The 13,652-nt window shown below is 34.8% G+C and overlaps 1 protein-coding gene across 8 annotated transcripts in view; it reads left to right on the top strand.

The window, feature by feature from the left end:
* The first annotated feature begins 1,366 nt into the window (after positions 1-1,366).
* The window catches only part of LOC113229508 (cytosolic purine 5'-nucleotidase), a 36,929-nt gene continuing 24,643 nt past the window's right edge, over positions 1,367-13,652 (top strand). For 2 of the 8 annotated variants that reach the window (XR_003310417.1, XM_026463122.1), the window contains exons 1-3: positions 1,384-1,652; positions 12,528-12,601; positions 12,695-12,812. Coding sequence is in view for 7 of the 8 variants with exons in the window: in XM_026463122.1 (XP_026318907.1) it covers positions 1,384-1,652; positions 12,528-12,601; positions 12,695-12,812 (461 nt within the window). In the remaining variant the exon portion in view is untranslated. Of the gene's footprint in view, positions 1,653-3,208; positions 3,456-4,525; positions 4,829-12,527; positions 12,602-12,694; positions 12,813-13,652 lie in introns of those variants that run through there. The other 6 variants (XM_026463123.1, XM_026463124.1, XM_026463125.1 and 3 more) reach the window with 6 other exon arrangements.

Consider the following 13,652-nt stretch of genomic DNA (forward strand, 5'->3'; position numbering starts at 1 on the left):
AAAACAAATATACGCGATTTAAATCCGGAAAAATAATAAATTCATTTCTGACCATTTATAGTATTTTTTCTTATTCATTCCGGAAACTTATAGTGCGCCTCACGTATAATTGCCGCATATTAAATTCAATAAAACGTGAAGCACACTGGGAGAGGTTGTGGGTCGGATCGTGTCAAACGCCTAGACGCGCTGATCATTTGCCTTCATACACAACGCGGGCGTGAGTCGGACGCGGGTCGGGCGTACTAAACTAGACAGGGGCAATGGTTGCAAGGAATGAAGCATTTAAATTAGACAAAAATTGTCAACTATTTTAATAATAATTATTAAATAAAACATTTAAGTAGTAAGTAAATAGTTATTTAACAGTCAGTGACAGGTCCCGTCTCAAATCACTACAATTTAAATTATTTACTGTTTTATAAGATCCATGTGTGTACGCCTATATTTAGTTGGCTACTTTTTAGATTACTATTTTAAATAGACGGTATGCCTTCAATATGTGTGACTTTGTTTTCATGTCATTGAATAGCTTATTACGGTATAAAATAGTTTTGTGTCTCGAAAATAGAAAGTACCTAATAATAAAGTAAGTAAGTAAGTAAATAATAATAAAGTCTAGAAAATAGGATCGTGTAATAGTTTCATACTGTTAAGAGCCTTAAGCTCGCCCATTTTGTCCGGTAGCGCCAATATCATTTTTTCTACATGCAGAATAGTTGCATATCTATGTATGTATTCTTTATTGTATAAAATAAATACAAAAGAAATATTAATTTTACAGAAACTGGGCATGTACTTTATACTCTGCATAGTTCTTGCACCTACCTACATTTGATGGTACCAGCTCGGTATGTGCGTATTCTACAGTTGTTTTGTTTACCATTGACAAAGAACAATGTTACACAAAAAATGATCAACCTTGTAGGTGTGTTGATGATATTTTCATTATTTTAGGTACACCTTGCTGAAAGTTTAGCAGAATTATCGTCATTAATTGTCGCACTAATGTTCACTCGTAAAAAAGACGTTTTGTTACATACTTTTGTGGGTTTCTCTGTTAATTCTGAGATTTGTCAAGTAGTTCAGCAAAACTTAATTGTGTTCACACCATTTAAATAATATTTTATAAATAATAATGTTATATGTATAATATGATTGGAAATTTTCGATACCTAATGCGATCGTACACTAAGATAATAGGCATTACATTTTACATCAGCAGTCTTCGGTCAAGAGTTATCGAATTATCTCTGCGTGGGGTCATCGCGTAACCGTTTTGCTTGTTTTGCAACAGTAAATTATCATCAGTCGACTTCTCAAATCGTAACGAGACGGTCCCTTTGTTCGATTTCAAACGATTGATTGTGATTTAAATCGAAAATGCCCGATGCATTTGAAAGTGCTTATCCGTTATCTCCGCCTGTAAATCCGCAAGATATCCGCGCACGCTCGAACTCCTCTTCGAAGAAAAAACTGGTAGTAGCGTTTCTAGCTGGTGATGAAGCGGTAGAGATTCCTGACAAATCCGAAGTAGGAATCGGGAGGCCGCTCTCAAGAAGTGACAGAAGTGAACCCGAACTCGACAGTTTTGCAGAGTCCCTCAGCACCATGCACAGTGCTTGGTTCGATAAGAGAGTTCTTGAACACAGGTGTGTAGAGCAGAATAACAGACACTGCAGTGCGTAATGTCATGCTAGGTAGGAACTGTGTTATATAATGCTTAAACATTAAGCTGTAAAAGCCTTGTCGTAAATGTCGCTTCGTAAATTTGAATGGCAATGATGTGATTACTGTTTTAACTCGTATATTTGTTCGTACTTCACTCAACATAAATACATCAAATAACGCGATATCTTCTAACTGATATGCTTATTGTAGTTGCTATCCTACGATTAATTTAGTATTGCGTACTTTATCTTATCTGCCTATACATTGCACACGCTGTAGCGTCTTATTCAATTACTGTAACAGATATGAGAACGTGTTCACGTTTCTCGATGCATGGAAGAGGCTGAAAACCATGATGTTATTGAAATAGTGGTACTGATACGATATGTATGATTGAATTCAGGAGTTTAGACAATCTTTTGAAACCTGACGAGATACTTATAATCTTTAAAAAAAGAACAGTGACTTGAAATTTTTTGCGGATATTTACGTTGTAAATCATGTTAGTCTTCGTGATTACGGGTAACATACCTTCTACCTTGCTAATCAAATAGGTGAATTTATATACTAAAGAGCAATGGAGTGAGTTGCAACACGTTTCACGTGTTAATTGTAATTAATTCTATAAACATTACAAAATCTCCTAAAATCAAAGTAGTGCAATTAATGGCTTGTTTTTGTCACTAAAATTCCTTCTTGTTTATATTATACTTTTGTACGTGGTACAAATAATAAGGAAGTGCGAGTAGAATCGGTAGAGCTTTCTCCGAACCATTGACATCGACAATCAGCCGTACAGTCAAATACTTCGTCTATTACATCATCCAAAACTTATCGCTAGTGACACACTTGTTGACTCTTCCCAGATATTCTACAATGGATTACAAATATTTCCATGATACTTCTTTCCGATCATTAGTGAGTCTAAATCGGTATTAATGTCGCTGTCAATAGCAATTTATGAAATTGTTTTCTGCATTTTATTGTTTATCTGTAATATTTGAGTATAACAAAATTTAACACTTTGGGTATTCCCCTTTTTGTATGACGTTTTCATCAAGGTACATAGACAATGGTCTATGTACCTTGACGCGAATTTTTTGACTCTTTGGCACTATGCGATGTCTACGATTTGTATTCTCTGCAGTACTGTCTTCTGAAGATCAAGCTTTCTTAACCATTTAAGTTTTACAGAAATAGGCGAATTTTTAATAAATAATTAAGAAACTCTCTAATCCGGTAAACTTCATATTTAATCTGTTAAGGTAAATTTTTGTAATACTAACACGTAGGTCCTCTCAACCCATGTAAACTCCACCTAAAGTCAAACTTAGTAAATAGGTTTTTCGACTACCTTGGATGCAAACATTTGAACGACCACGTCGACATCTTGGTTTACATAAAAATATCGAAATGTGTGAATCAGCTGTTCGCAATTTGACTGCGTCGTTACTGGCGGGGAGTCATTGTGCTGTTATACGGTGGGGTATAGCCGAAGCGGCAAAACATCGGGCGTCAGTCAGTATGATTCGACGCCCCCGCCGCAGCGCACTGCGTCGCGTTTATATCGAACCGATATCACAAATACGCTTATCACTGCGATCTTGATTAGTGGCGCTTTCCAAACTGTGTTACGGCCAAAATTAACAACTGTTCTAATCTGTCAATTTGTGTTTGATGCACAAAGAACCAACGGTATTATAAATATGTTGTGCTAGTGTTTACATTCGTGACTCTCTCAGTTTGTTCATTCGTGTTAAGTAGTAATTTTCGACAGAAACAAGGTTTCCTTTAACAACTTGTTATTTCTCTATCAGTTACTTTAACTATTTCAGTTTTTGTTTTGACACCATCGATGACTACATACATCTATTTCTAGAATACACATTTCCATTTAAATTGTTGTTATTGATAGTTGTGGAAACGACCAACTGTTTTGTCATTCATACAAGTGTTTACAAATTGATCCCACTTGCAATTCTTCTAACTAAATATGAATATATATGTATCTATGGGTTTTGGTTAAAGTTATTAGTCGAAGAAAAATATTGCTTCTTTTCACATTTGCTTTATTATCTATCTCATGGACCATATGTGAAAAGTGTTCATTCTTTGTTCAGAATGCAAACGGTTCATTGTTTACTTTCAGTACAATGACTTTTTAATTAAATATACGTAGTCAGTTGCAAAAATACGACGCATGCATTCATTGTATGTTCTTAATATAACTTGTGATTAAGTTTCTACTTCGTACTTCATTACCTCTCAAACATACTTGTTGATAAATTGGATTGCATCAAACAATACAGGAATACACGTACCTACATGTCCTCGGTTCTTTCCAAATAGTTATTTGCTTAAAGTATTTTTTGTTACTTAAGATATCTTAAGCGTATTAAGATTATATCATAACAATATAGATACGTGAAAGAATTTTTAACTTGACAGTGTAAGCTGTGCAGGAAAAGCCTATGTTTTCCTATACAGTTGACTCTATAATCAGCTAGTTAGTGGCGTGGGAGCGAAATTATATCGATTGCCGAGTCCTGGCCGTCGCTCCCTCATGCGCCCTGCATCCCAGTACCCAATGAAACCCATTCACTACAATCCCATCTAACTATAGCTGTTTCTACAACGCCTATAAGTTTATACAAATATAAACCTCTCGCAACAACATGTATTTTAAACCTCACATAATTCAATGAGGAGTTTTACGACTCATCCTTAATATTGAAATGCACACATCATGCATGATTCTGTGACCGTAACATAAAAGATGGATGTTATTCTAGACCGGTTTTTTAACCTTGTTACTGTCAAGGATATCTACTAAACGTTTCCTGCGTTTCTGTAGTAGTAAACACATACGCCAGGAACGAGCTCGGAAGGGGTCCTATTTATACAGCAACTTTGCTTATAGTGATAATAAGGAGCTTTACCGAGAAACACTTTGCCGATATTAACATTTAGGAGCGTGGGTTGATTGTGTAATATAAATACGAAACGTTTGATCTGAGCTGAATTTCTTATTACTCACGTGGATTGCTATGAGGCTGGAAGGTACTATGGAGAATGGATCTGCACAAGTAGTACGGGGATCTGTAGGTCATAGAAATGAGTACGGGAAAGGAGACAGGACAACGGCAGCTCCTAATGTGTGAGTTATTACTAATTTGTACCTATTCTGCGTAATACCAACGGAATGTTTTGCCCGTTTAGCACTGCACTGTAAATTTGTTTGTTAAATGGAATTTGCCTTTGTATATATACAATAATATAGCATATACACATATGTAACATTCTGAAAAACATAAGAAAATATTATGAAGTAAAAATCTGTTGACGAAGAAATCTATTTGTTAGATATGAAATTGTAAGCGAAATTAGCAATATTTTTAGAATTTATGATAATTTGATTCGATCCATCTGATACCTATAACATGTAACTTTACATACGTGAGCGCAGTTAGTAGGACGCAACTAAACTGCGTCACTATGCGAAATGACGTTCGACTGTTCAGTTGGTTCATTGGACAAATTAAATTCAAATTGCCACAAAATTGTTTCTATAATATGTAATCGCATCAGCTAAGCTATCGCATTGTAAGCGTTAATTTCTACGACCAAATCTTTACTTTTGATTTTGTCTGGAAATAATCTTGTGGTTACTGTAAGCACCTTTATTATTCTTACAGGTGGTCTAGTGGGCAATTTACAAGATGTAGTCAGTAAATATACTAAACAGTTTATTTATAGTCTCTAATTTGTCAGTTGTAGTTAATAGAACAAGGTTGAATAGGAAGCACTGCAGTGTATTTCGGGCTCTTAGAAGCGGAATCAGGTATGATATGCGATTTTATTGACGCTGGAGGCGCTGGAATTTTGCCATTGGTCATCCTTCTGTATTTGTATAATTCTTGGTTCCGTTAATTCTGGAACTAATCCACTGGCACCAGGATAGAATTGGAGCGCCATAAGCATTTTAAGGCTACGAACTGGACGACAGCGTGCGGCGCGGCGCGATAGCGTCAGCGATGCGGTTTGTGGCTTGATCAAAATGCCTAAGTATGCATATCGATGGCGACGCACAGTGGGCCCATATTGAGATAATTCTTGGACATAGGAATAACTTGTGGAGTATCGAGCTAATTTTTTTTTATGGGATAGGTAATAACATTCCTAACAACTTTTATTCTTGTTTAATTTCTTGAATTGAGTTGATAGTTTCAGAGAGAGAAAAAATGTCCAAGAATTATCAATTATTGTTTAATCATGGGAGCAATTTTAGAAATACATAGCTGATTTTTTTCATATGATAAATAATAACATTCCTGATAATTTTTATTCTTATATAATTTCTTGAAAAGCTGATTGTTTCAAAGAATATAAAAAATTTTATTTTTTTTTTGGTGAAATAAACATTTTATTTTTTATCTCGAAATGTAGGAAAATATAACGTGTGTGATTTATTTACAATATAGATTCAATTATTCTCTATCAAGAAAAAAATAATCCATCTCCAGGTACTTGCGGCTTTACGAGTAAAAAGGTGTCAAAATTTTTTATTTGTTATTTATTTTTTAACACAATATACTAGTTTCTACTAAACTTTCGTGTTATTGTTATAACACTCTCTAAATTACACTAAAATTGATTTTTTCTTTAGTCTTAGCTCATGTATTTTATTAAAAAAGTACATAAAAGAGTTAGCAATTTAGCAATTTTGCCGCACCTTTACTTATAAACACGCCAGCACATCAAGCTACACATTGACGTATCTTGTTCCGTTGCAATGGAGGCGATTTTCGAACAAAAATGTGCAGTCTGATGTGCCGTGTTTATTTTTTTCTACATAGAAAATGATTGGAACTATACTGTAAGTAACCCACGCACATTACATTTTCGTATATTTTAAGACAAAAAATAAAATCTATATTTCTCCATACAAAAAAAAATATTTTATTTTCTCCGAAACTATCAACTTTTCAAGAAATTATACAAGAATAAAAGTTGTTAGGAATGTTATGTTATTATCTATCATATAAAAAAGTAAAAAAAATTAGGTCGATACTCCCAAGTTATTCCTGTGTCTAAGAATTATCACTTTGGGCCCACTGTGCGTCGGCGCGGGCGGCGTTGCACGAGAGGCCCTCCAGTCGAGCGATGAATGCGCGTTCGAATATATAACGTCGCGCGTCATAGTGTCGTCTTGTTGTTCACCCACGCCTATTTTTCGATCAATCAAATTTAAGGATATCATTAGAGGAAATAATTTAAGCAGTTTTAGAAAAACCACCAACATGGAACAGCAAACATATATCGACCATAAAAATAGAAGGATTATAAATCACTATAAAAAGAAGAATAATATAGTCAAACGTTTCCAGTGTTTCCACGGTCATTCTAGCGTTATCAATGTTATCATAGAACTTATCCGAATTTTGTCTTTAGTGTTTGTAATTTCGGCGAAACTCGCCTTTTTGCTTTCTTTGTGTGTAGTACGGGTTCACGTTTACTTGTCCACAATAACTCATACTGAATAAAAAAAATACGTAGGTATTATAAAAAGGTCATCACAATATCATCGCGCTCACACTCTTGTTACGTCACTTTACCACTGCAAACTAAGCAATCTGTAAGGCTAACACGACAGGCTGCGACTTCCGCGAGAACGACATAAAGCGCGAGATACCGCTATTCACGCATAGAGTATCTCGCGCTTTATGTCGCACTCGCGCATATCGCGCCGTGTCGTGCTAGCCGTAATTGTCGCTGGTATTTTTTTTTGTGAAGGATATTTTGCAGTTGGCCGCTGATGGCTTTGACTGCGTCACCGGAGAAGAGGGCGAGTTGAAAGCTCATAACCCGTAAGATAAACTTAAAATTAAGTTTCGGGCCTGAGGGCACCCAAGTGGGCATGGACCTCGGCTAAGGGGCTACTCTCTTCTTCCAGAAGAGCGTGCTATAGGAGAGAATCTACTAGTGTACGTGCTGAAATAAGGAGCTCTGCGACCTCGCCGGCGAGGACGGTTGGTGCGTTTGGAGATGGACTGATTAGCGGTTTGGTTGGCCTTCAAAGTAGCGAGAATGATGGGGTAGTCAGGGTCGTTGAGGACTTCCCTTGGCCGACGGGTCCTACGTACGCGGTGGGGGTGTTCCCTGAGGGTCATTGTTGGATGCAGCCACCACGAGGAGTTTGGGGTGGTGAGGAGCAGAGTCGAAGCACTTCTTCGATGCCTGTTTCATGAATTGTGCTATTATGGGGAGCCATAAATCAATGTGGAGGTTAACGTTGCGCAGCTACCAGGGGGAACCCGTCTCATGAATCCATGAATCTGTTATTGGTCGCTGGCGTCAAGAACAGGCCATTTATACCATGCAGCCGCCCGAATCGCTGTCGCCACTGCGTCGCCGCTCGCTGTCGTCCAGTTTGTGGCCTAAAATAGTTGTAACCCACCCGCAAGAAACCAATTTCGGTGGAATTCATTTTTTCATTCGCGTGTCGTACTTTTACAGTTTCACGGAGGCGTCACAGCTCGCGTGTTACATTAATTTCATGATGTGTTGCACGATTTTATGAAACTTATACACGATGCGATGCAAAATTTTCGAAACTAGATTACGACTTACGTGATGATATGAAAGAAATATGTAAGCCGGTTACTTGGTATTTTATAGAAAACTCCCATTTGATAAAAAAATTTTATCAAATCAAAATCAAATGAACTGACGTAAAAATGAAATTCTCTCACATCCTACCCAAAAGGTTATCCGTGATGACGTAGTAGGTACTGTTATCAATGCCTATACGTTCCATAGTGTAGTGCAAGATCGCGTGCGAGAACTTTATAACTACCTGACTCAATTCTGATGGTGGAGCGATTAAAGCAATATATTCCAAACCTTCAAGAATCATAGTTGTGAGAACTTGAACAGAGTTCTTTCTGAAAATAACCTTTTATATTTTGATAAATTTCTTTGTCAATTATTTCCGAGAATCATTAGGAATATCTGCATGACAAGGGTTCACAACTTTCTTCTCACCTAAAAAATACCCCTACGCCGCGATTTCGAACTTTGGAACCCATTTTTGACCCAACCCATTTTTGAACCCAACTGAAGTTATTACTACAAATACTTCTAAAAGTGTTTACTCCTTCTACTTTTCTTACTTTTTATCAATTTTGAACTCTTTAATTGCTCATGGCCAAGTGGATCATGAAATCAATCAATTAAACGTTTTATACCTATTGTGTAATACAAATGTCAAATTATTTTTGCAACTTAATTCTTAAAATTCTTGATATATACTCGTTTTCCATTCTTCAAATGATGTTTAAATTAATTGTATTTTGGTCATCTACCTATATGTTACGAGCAAACAACGTGTATTTAGTTAAAACAGTGCGATTTCGCAACAAGTATGCTTATTTGTCTATTTAACATTAATATGTTCCTTTGCGAAAGAGTATTTTACGTGATAGAGCACCAGAGGTAGAGGAACCATATACTACGTTAGATTAGATAAGAGAAAAGGTTATTAGGTCATGACCTAAAGATCTGATTAGATGTGCCTGTGGCTAACATATTTGCTTGCTCGTGTCAGACAAGTTAATTAGAACAGGTACGTTACAAGACGCCAGTTGCAGGCAAATATGTATACAGGCATGCCAGGTGCAAGTATATTGCACATTTTGGCCTTATCATTTAATTTACCCTAGTAAATTCGTCAGTACATGGTTCGCACATTTTAAAAATTTTCTTAGATAATTAAAAAAAAAATTAAGGTTTCTGCTGAAATTATTTATAACTTTCTGATAGAGACTCAATTTTAATAAGAATGGGTAGGTCAATAGCTACTTAATATGTGGTTACTCACGTTTTATATTATATCAGAAAAATGCTAAGAAGGCTTCGTCAATAACTGAATTTTTTCGTAGCTAAAGAGCTAAAAAGCATAAAATATACTATTGTTTAGTTGTATGTATATGCTGGGTGTTCTGTCATCACAAGTAACAAGATTTTGTAAATGTTTGATTTTCTTTTTGTTTCCAAAAATTTTACCTACTAAAGTAAAAACTTTACTTAACTTTACTTTACTTTAAAAGTAAAAACTTTTTACACTGTCACCCTCTTAATACAATCCACTACTCAGAGCACATTCTATGTTGTAATGTAATTTGTAAAGTATCGAATAAATTACATTTGGCTAAAGCAATGAACATTCCAGCAGCAAGGCCGATTTGTAGGGCGGATATAACAACTTTCGCTAGCGAGTTTCCTATAACGAGTTTGCACTACGCCATAGTTAAAATTACTTCACATAATGGAATTTGCTATTACGTAAAAGATTCAATTCTATTGTATATTCTTCCTAATGTATTTATTTTACTAAAGTTTTAAGTAAGGTTAATCTATTAGTCAACATTGTGTGACTACAAACTTTACACTACTCATTATTTATATGCGACGAGTATCTCTATAATTGTAATATACAAATGTAGGTATTGTTTAGAGCAACTGTTAAAATATACATATAATATGACGTATGTATATTAATCTCAGTGTTACCATATTCAAACATTTAACTTTTTAGAATATTGTGTTGAAAACCTTCAATCAATAATAGTCCTCCCTTTGATATAAGACGTATACTTGTGTAAGGTTTATTTAATTTGTATCTTTGATTATATTGTTGACATTGGTTTACATTTACTTTTCGAGGTAATTTTCTTATACACTTGAAACATACATGTAGTAAATATCGCGCACTATTGCAAATAGTTGTGTTTAGTCTAGATTTTGCGTAACGTGTAGGGAAATATTTTGCACATAAAATCTGATTCAAGTTTGCGTGGGTTGTTAAGGTTCAATTTACGTTGCCCCGGAACCGGTAGAATCGAAGTTTCGTAACCAAATCAACCTTATGTCAATTGTGTAACGTACAAACTAGATGCGAGCAAAAAAACAGGTGGCACGTCTTCCGGAGAATTCTCGCGCTGTCTGGGGATTTCCGCAGCTACATTATCGTATCTAGTTTGTACGTTACACAATAGACGTAGAGTTCGTTATGATATGTACAATTTCGTTACAAAAATGTTTTTCCATTCCGTTCCGAGCCTAAACATTTTTGTACGAATTTCTAAATCAATCGGGCTTTGAGGATCTAGTATCTGAGAATGTCCTTTGTCCCGAACTGTTATTCGTATTTCATACCCTGTAGAAATGTGATTCTCTGCACTAATGAAATCTGAATGGATTTCATTATTCTAAAACAAATCTGCTTTGTATTTAGAATGTTCGCCTTCCAAAAGAATCAATGCAAGATGCTTATTTATTAAACTCCGACGTAGGTAGTGGGGAATTATACGATTGAAACCTGTGTCTGTGCATCCATCCGTGTGTCTAGATACACGGACAAAGTGTAAGTGATATCAGGGCGTCGTAGCTGCCAAACGGCTGAACAGATGTTATAAATTAAGTTTTTTCTTTATTTCAAGGCGATTTAATCGGGATAGTTTCTGTTTAAATATCATCAGGTCTTTTCCCATTTAGTGTAAGGATCTACATGAAATGTTGTATACATCGAGTGTATAACCAGAAACTCCATATAGGTATAGTATGGAAATCCAAATACTTTGCAATAATAAATAACTTAGATCTGATACTGCAAACACTGCACTACCGACTCTCAACTATTTACAATAGAACTGCCTCCGTGACCGAATGGTTACCATGCTGAACTGCCACGCAGAGGTCTCGGGTTGGATTCCTGAGCGGGGAGAAATATTTGTATGGCCTACATTGGGTGTAATTTGTGGTTGTCTACTTATGTGTGTGTTCATGGCACCCGCGATATAGGGTTTCCCTAGTGCGGGGCTATGACTGTGTGCGTTAAAAAAAACTATCGTATTGGGGCCCATTATTTAGATCTCGGCGAGTTGTTCGGTTGCAGTATGGTTGCAGTTCTGCCGCCGTAAGTTGAAAGGGCGCATGTGACACTTTTTCAAAAAATGAGTTACATGTACTACTAGGCAGATCACGAAAAAAAAACAAACCTGCCACAATTTTTTTTTACTAGGTAGATTAGGTATGAAGTTACCGTAAGAGAAAAGGGCGTAAGTACCCACACTTTTATGGTCAAACTAAGTTAATTGGACGTATTTAGAAAATAAATTAGTAAAAAGGCGTAATTGCCTAGATACATAATTTTGTTTTGACTACACATTTCAATCACATAGTAAGTGAAAAGACGCAAGTGACATTTAAGGTTCTATCTTACTCAGTTAAAGCTGTATAATGTACATATATGCATTTACCGAAAAATGTTAATTTCCCAGATGACAGTAAAATAATGCTTAAATAAATAAAAAAAAATTGAAAATGTTACCTCTTATTTAATTAATAAATATTTAAAAAATGTTAAGCTACAAAAGAAGACGTTGTTAAAGACGTTGTAACTACATTCTGCCCTTTTGTCTTATTATTACACTAAAGTTAACAATAGTGTTGTAATTATGCTAAGCTGAAAAGGCATAAGTGGTTACTTGCGCCTATCTTACCTAGTATTTAATATTTTACGAACACATTTTTACTAAGTTTAAACGGAAAAGTGTAATAATGACATAATGAAGGATAATAATAATATATGTTAAATGCTATATTTTGCGTATAATGTAGGTTTAATCTTACTGCGTTTGCAGAAAGTGTTACATTTTTTTCGTTTGGAAACAGCATATATTTTTTCATACTATTTCTTTAAACATTATTTTCTCGGTTTTGAGTTTTACTCAAAAGCGCCTTTTCAACCAAGAGCGGCAGAGTTGGTGACTTTATATATATATTTTTTGTTTCAGAATATTTGTAAACAGGTCACTACACTTAGAAAATGTTAAGTTCTATGGATTTGATATGGACTACACATTGGCTGGTAAGTTTTATTGATTGAAGTTTTATTTATTATCGTAATATAATAAAACAAAATTGCTTTTGATTAAATACAACCGCTAATCTTTGTTTACAGAGTACAAATCACCACAATACGAAATGTTAGGATTTAATTTAACCAAAGAAAGATTAGTTGAAAAGGGGTATCCTAAGGAAATATTAGAATTCGAATATGATCCTTCTTTTCCTGTCAGGTATGTTTCAATATACTTCGTTTAGAAAATTATGTTTTCAGTATAGAACCTTTGTTTCAGTTAATGTGAAAAGAATATTGTACTATTATATCGTCCGTTTAAAGGTAAAAGCATATAAGTGACCTGTTCCACAAAAAGTCTTTAATTTAAATAGCTATGGTAAGAACATCACTTATCATCGTATTATCAATCGTAAATCTGCACGTAAAGCTCAATAACAAAAAAAGCTATAAACTTAATAAGGGTTTTATCTGCATAAAGATGGTAAATTTCTCACAACTGGTACTTAATTTGGAAATTTTTTGTGGAGAATGTCACTTATATCCTTTTACCTTTAAACGGACGATATATTAGTATCGGCCATTCTCACAGTCAGTGTTAATTATATCCAATAACATTGAAATATGAATAACTTTAAGCTAAACTATCAATATGTCTAAATGACATTAGAATAGACAAAGTAGTTTTTGAGTTATTAAGACAAAAATATTTTATGGAAACGGTAATTAGATCTAATTACCGTATCCATGGATACGGTAATTAGAAAGTGCAAACATTTATAAGAAAACATAAAAACAAAAATTATAAAGTACAACTAACAACGCATAAATAACTTTGATTTTCATTTTCTTCGCTTTTTGTAATGAATTACACCGTACCGTTACACAGTCAAAATGTAAATTATTATGCTGTTCTTGTAACAGCTGTGATTGACCATAGGAAAGAATTGGAGTAATTTTTAATCATTACCACTAACCAAATATTAAAAAACTTGCTTTAAATTTATTTAACAAAATCTTGAGTGGCACTTGTATTTATAGAAATAAACCAAATTTAGCA

The sequence above is a fragment of the Hyposmocoma kahamanoa genome, unplaced genomic scaffold (assembly GCF_003589595.1).
Source record: "Hyposmocoma kahamanoa isolate Upper Pololo Valley unplaced genomic scaffold, ASM358959v1 62, whole genome shotgun sequence".
Classification (NCBI taxonomy): domain Eukaryota; kingdom Metazoa; phylum Arthropoda; class Insecta; order Lepidoptera; family Cosmopterigidae; genus Hyposmocoma; species Hyposmocoma kahamanoa.